Source organism: Ictidomys tridecemlineatus, chromosome 4, assembly GCF_052094955.1.
Source record: "Ictidomys tridecemlineatus isolate mIctTri1 chromosome 4, mIctTri1.hap1, whole genome shotgun sequence".
Taxonomy (NCBI): domain Eukaryota; kingdom Metazoa; phylum Chordata; class Mammalia; order Rodentia; family Sciuridae; genus Ictidomys; species Ictidomys tridecemlineatus.
The window spans coordinates 76270271-76276378 of NC_135480.1; the positions used below are offsets into that span (position 1 = coordinate 76270271).

General features: G+C 37.2%; 1 protein-coding gene across 1 annotated transcript; it reads right to left on the minus strand.

Moving 5' to 3' along the window:
* Positions 1-339: 339 nt before the first annotated feature.
* On the minus strand, positions 340-5812 carry LOC101961522 (tripartite motif-containing protein 64C). Its single transcript, XM_078044945.1, has 6 exons — positions 5384-5812; positions 4516-4611; positions 3591-3821; positions 2844-2866; positions 1866-1963; positions 340-818 (listed from the first exon to the last, which is right to left on the minus strand). The coding sequence occupies exons 1-6, from the start codon at positions 5810-5812 to the stop codon at positions 340-342; spliced, it is 1356 nt and encodes a 451-aa protein (XP_077901071.1).
* Positions 5813-6108: the final 296 nt, after the last annotated feature.

The following is a 6108-nucleotide window of genomic DNA, read 5'->3' on the forward strand; positions in this document are numbered from 1 at the left end:
CATCCTTAAGATAAAAAAAGCCCACAGATATTATGTGTAGAATGGTAACATGACATGAGGTAGTCCCAAGAACACAGTTTCTTCAGATATGGACATTCACCAATTAATTCTTATTTTGTTTTAAAATTTTCATTTTTTTCTTTTTTCAGTATTATGGAAAGAACCCAGAGCCTCACACATACTAGACAAGGACTCTACTACAAGGCTACACACCCCTTCCCCATTTTTACTCTCTTTAAAATGACCAGTCTGTCCTCAAAACTTGTGTCCCTCCTGTCTCAACTTCCTGTGTAGCTAGTATTATAGACATGTGACACCATGCCCAGGAAAAACTAAATTTTATGGAGAATCAAGGAAAAGAAAAGGATTCAGAGGGGAGGTCAAGAAGGGAAGAGAGAAACTGTATATGAGGGAACATCGGTGAACATCATAGAAGCTCATAATTTCATTGTCATAATCTAGAAATACCCCAACCCGACCCTCAGGTCTTTGTACATACTGAGTTAAGGGTGGGGAGTTGGTGGAGAGCCTACAGTGGTTGTTCTTCTTTAAGGAAAATAGGAGAAATGCTTTCTCACAATCAAAAGTGTCACTTGTCACAAAATCTTTACAGACGCCCAGAATCCAGTTGGAGGTGTTCCCCACATCCACCTCCCAGTAGTGTCTACCAGAGGTAAATCCCTCAGCACTCCATATAACGTAACTCTCAACTGTCTGGGGATCTTTAGTTCCACCATCATCTCCAAATATCTTATTTCTATCTTCATGAGAAAGGCTCATATAGCAATTGGCCCATCCTTGAATATTTCCATTATTCACTGCACAAAAACAAAACGAAACAAAACAAAAATCATATCAGTAAAGAGCATTTGCATGTCTTGGACAAAAACTGTCTACCTAATCAATCTCTTTATTTGCCCCTCTTCTAAGGAACAGTAGGGAGCAGAGAGAGTTCAAACTCATGTATGGAGAAAGTTTCCTATGCCCTCTTTAGCACCCAGAAATCTTTAAATTGTAATGCTAAATAAAAGAAAACAGAAGGTACTCCTTGTTGAGTGAAGGGGTAATGTAATTTCAGCTTTCAGATGGTTTGTTTCAGGTCACACACACAAAAAGTCTTTTTACTTTTCTTTTCTTTTTTTAGTAGAAATCTCTTCTTGAATTGTTATTGATACCATTAATAAATAGACACTACTTTGCTATGATTGTGCCTGTTTCATTATCAAACACCAAATAATTTGGCAGAAAGCAGCATCTGCACACTTGACAGAAAAGAACCTTGGACTTATATGATCTGTTGAGACCATGAATCCAATCTAACTTGGGTTCCAGCCTTCTGATATCTAGACCTGCTCTCTAGTGATGCACAAACATGGCTGGGTCATGTTTACAGGTCACTTACCTTTCAGTTCTTTTGAAATCCATCTGATGGTATTAAATTGTTCTATTTATGGGAAATTTAGTCTTTTTCTGCTCAATAAAACTTGTATTTTATAAATAGTAGTTATTGTTTGCCCATTGCATATCATAAATGTACTTGGAATATAGAATAGATTAAAAGCAACCAATATCACATTAGAATAAACTGAAAAAACACAAAATATTAATGGCTGCTCTGAGAAGTAAACATTGTATTGCTTAATAACTCTCCAAACATCAATAATGTTCCTTTTCTTGTACTGTCTGTATTAGAACTAGAATATGTATCTGAGCTATAAGTTAACAAGTGTGGTCTTGGTCATTGTATTGTGACTAGACAAGGCAAAAAGATAAAGTTTTCACATCAGAATATTAAAAATGTGAAGCCTTTTATTTGAGGACTCTAGTAAAAAATTTGAACCTGAGTGCCAAAGGCTCACACTTACCTCGGAAGTTGTTCAGCATATCCAAGATTCCAGTGATGTGTAATGAAGAGAGCTCTGGGTTCACTGGCTTGGGGTTCTCCATCTCCAGCAACTTGATTCTGGAAAGAATGATACCAGTTACACTTTCAAAACCAAGGTCACACAAAAAATCATTACAAAGATACCACTTTTAATCCAAGATGTTGTTAAAATTACCCATGTTGGTGAATTAGGTGTACATTTTATTCAACTCTCTCGGGATTGTATGATACTTTTCTTCTAAATTTAGTATACTAAAATTCAGTCTTCTTATTCATCTCAAACATTATCCAACTTAAAAAACACTGAGTTTCATTCCTGAATCAACCTTGGAAAATGCAAAGATCTTGGATATCTTGGAGAAAGCAGACTGTTCAACTTTTGGGACTTTGGTCCACAGAGGTCAACAATGATATAGTCATTGGTTTCTAAAGGGGAAGGTTCCTTGAACCAGTGACTCTGATCATCTCTGCCCATGGAGGGTATCTAGTACAGCCTGGAAGCACTGATCTTGAGGGTTCTCAGGCAGCCCTTCCCCTCTGAACATGTGCTGTGTGCCATGATGAAATGGGATCTGGTCATTGTTACTGATGGTAATGAATCCCCCACCCTTTCCCATCCCAATAAGTATTACTCTTTCCTATCTTGTTTACCTTCTACCTCACTAGAATTGAATCCTTTTCTTGGATACATTATGAAAATCTCCTTAGTAATGTTTATATGGACTGGGCTGGAGAAGATAGAAGGAATGGGTGAAACAAAGCCCAGAACACCAAATCATTCTTAGCTATGGTTGAATTCAGCCACATAAGGACATTTTTGAAACCAAGTTACATATTACCTCAGAGCCTCTTTTCAAAAATAATATCCACAAAGGTGTTAATATCTGAAAACATAAAATTTCTATTCTTCAAGAAAAAAAACTTTCTCATAAACCATAGATTATTACTTAAAGCTCACCTTTCAAATATGTCCCCTAAGTCCTAAAAGGAAAAAAAGATAGAGATAGTATTAATAATGTGTCCTTCTGTATCCTCTCTGGTACTATGGTCCTTTGGTGTGTGTGTGTGTGTGTGTGTGTGTGTGTGTGTGTGTGACATTTTTTTTTTCTCATTTTCCTCTGAAAAGTCACCTGAGTTTATGGTAATACCAAAGCCCACATTAAACATGGAAGACAGACTTGGTGAAGGATGGAGCTTAGAAAGGGTCTGTGCAGTGATTCAACAGGACCTAGGTTCCTGTGTCACTCATCTCCCAGTCTTAGTCCCAGGAGAGATCTGATCCCCTCTGACAGTTACAATTAACAGTGAGCTATTTGAAAAATAGTGCACTGAAATTGATCAACAACGTCTGTACATGCTTATTAGAGGGGAAAAGCCTCATCTGCTTTTGTACAGAACAGAGGGTAATGATGGAGTTGGGAAACATAAACTGAATATTTCCTCAACAAAATTAACTTTCCTCTGATTACTGAGTTTTTGGATAATTTCTCTGTGTTTATACTCATCTTAGTGACACAAGATTTTGTCTCATTTACCTTCTGCAAGACTTACAATCTCTCAAGTTTACCAGAATATAGGGAAACAAGTGATTGGACAATGATGGGTGTAAAGGAGCTCCTGTCACTCAGCTGAACACAGTGGGCTCTGCAGGCAACATTGCCCAGACAAGAATTCCTCTCTCTAAGGATGGACCCTCCCTGGTCACCTGGAGCAACTCCATGTCAGGCTTATGGCACATGTCAGTCAGCTCCCTGTACATTTCCTTCAGCCTTTCCCTGTGTTGGGCCATTCTGATTTCACTGTCTCTGAGTTGTTGAAAAATCTCCTGTGCTTCTCTTTCTAGTGTCTTCAGTTGAAATCGCTCCTCCTCCAGGAGAAAGTTATGCATCATCTGATATTGAACTTGGATCATGTTCTTCCTTAAGACTACATAGTCCTGTAGAGATATTCATTTAAAAAGATTACATTCAAAAACTTTTTTAAAGCTTCAAATATTATTGTCTTAGCATCAAGCAAATATTTCAAATACATTTTGTCTCATGCTCACACAGTGTCTTAAATATTTACTAATCCTATCTAGCATTTTTTTCTCTGTTTCTTGCCTCTCTCCTATTTAAAACAATGTCTGAGGGGGTCCCAGGCTATCTCCCTATGATGTCTTTTAAGAGTTCTTAATGCATTGTTTCCTCTTTTATCTGAATCTTCCTCCTTTTCTTTTGTTCCCTTGTCTGATTCTTCTAAATATTTTTCAATATTTATAAACACACTGTATGAAACATTAAAAAAAGAACCTCCACATTGCCCATAGTTAAAAATCTATATCTCTCCTCTCCTTCCAACTAACTAGTGCAATACTGTCTTATCCTCAGTGTCTGGGAAGATTTATCCAAACCTCAAAAGTTGGACAAAGAATACCAGTCATGCCTCATTCACGCCCGTATACTTGTATTCTTCATCTTAGCTTGTGTTGGCCAGTGTATTCATACTATTACTAGAAATCACTGCTTTTTTTTTGAGATGAAAACACTATTCTTCAATATCAACTCCAATTTATCTGACAGCAACATTTTAATTAGCATAATGAATTAGCAACATTTTAATTAGAATAATGAAAACATTTTCAAACTTACCACAAAGGACTGACATTTATTAATTTCTTCATTTAGATTATCTTGAATATCCTGAGTCATTAGCCATAAAGGATCCATTTTCTTTAGCAGTTTTTCCTGCAACATAATCCTAGGCTTGAGTTATAAGGGAAGATAGTTTTTTAGGTTTCATATTTTGTGTAATGGAATAAATAGTGCTTGATAATACAGTAATATTTAGTTTAAAAGAGTCAGATTTTTACAAATTAGTCTAAATTGATTTTACTATTTTAGATATTTGAAGCAAAGAATAAAAGATTTTGAAAGGAATCTATATATTAGATAATACAATCAATTTCCTGAGAAAGTAATTTTTACATAACCTCACTATGTAAGGATCCATCCTTCAGTAAAAGAAGCCCATGTTCCTAGTACTAGCCATCTGCTGTACTGGTGCCCCAATTCCACATATTTGGACATATATTTACTTCTTTATTTATTTTATAATACTGGAGATTGAAGCCAATGTTTCCTACAAAATAGGCAAGAATTTACCTCTGAGCTATATCTCAGACCCTTAAACAAATGAAAGAAGAACTGTGTCTTTCTAGGTTGCCCAGTTTGGCCTCAAATTTGGGATCCTCCTAACTTAGTTTGCTGAATAGCTAGGATTATTGGCATAGCCATCATGCTCTGTCATTTAGACAATGTTTCTAGTGGAAATGTCCTTCGTGAGCAGGAAATGAACATTATGATTATAGCGTCGAATTGATCAACATTTAAACAGCATGTTTACCTGTTATGATTTACACTGAAACATCACCACATCTACCATCTGCATTCTCAACTGCCTGATTATCATGGTTCTTAATTTCTCTCTTTGATCTGCACCCTACAGGTTCTAAGTTACTTCAGGCCCATCACTCACCCTGTACTCTTCTGCTGCCCATGCCACTGGGCTGTAGCTGTGAACTGCATGTTCTGGTAAGTCAGAGCAGGGTGAACAGAGCAGGCTCTTGTCTACCTCACAGAAGAGCCACTTTTTCTCCCCATGTGTCCTGCAGAGCTGCTCCCCAGACCTGCTGTCAGAGGGAGGTGTGGCCTGTCTGGCAAGAGAAGCCAGCTTCTTGAGCATGATGTTGGTCCTGAAGTCTGAATTCTCTACTATTTCTTTGCACTCAGGGCAGCAAATTGGCATTTGGGCTTCTTCCCAGCAGAGAAAGAGGCAGGGTCGGCAATAGGTATGTCCACAGTCTATGGTGACAGGTTCTATGAAGTAATTCATGCAAATGGAGCATGTGAGTTCACTCTGGAAGTCTTGCAAGACATGGGAATCCATGTTTCTGAAACCAAAAATATAGAGGATGGAGTAAAAGGAAAGAGGGAAAAGAGAGAGTGTTTTTCTTGTGTCTTGATGATGGTATAAAAACCATAGAAAGACTTTGGTCAGTTCTGATTGTTTACTTGAGTCATGCCTAATCTTTCATTAACTTTTTGTAAGACAAACCTGGATATGCAGGCTGAGTTTCCTCTATGACACAAATGACAAAATGAGATCAACATGGTCTTTAGTTTTTTAAAAAAATCAACTTTCTTATTCATTTGGGCAAGTGTAATATTGGGACAAAGAAGTTT

Bases quoted from the DNA above. Each gene is read 5' to 3' on its own strand.
- LOC101961522 (XM_078044945.1), bottom strand. From the start codon at position 5,812: ATGGATTCCCATGTCTTGCAAGACTTCCAGAGTGAACTCACATGCTCC. The intron at 4,612-5,383 runs GTAACTTAGAAC...ATTATGTTGCAG, and splicing joins GGGTGAGTGATGGGCCTGAA to GAAAAACTGCTAAAGAAAAT. The intron at 3,822-4,515 runs GTAAGTTTGAAA...ATATCTCTACAG, and splicing joins ATAAATGTCAGTCCTTTGTG to GACTATGTAGTCTTAAGGAA.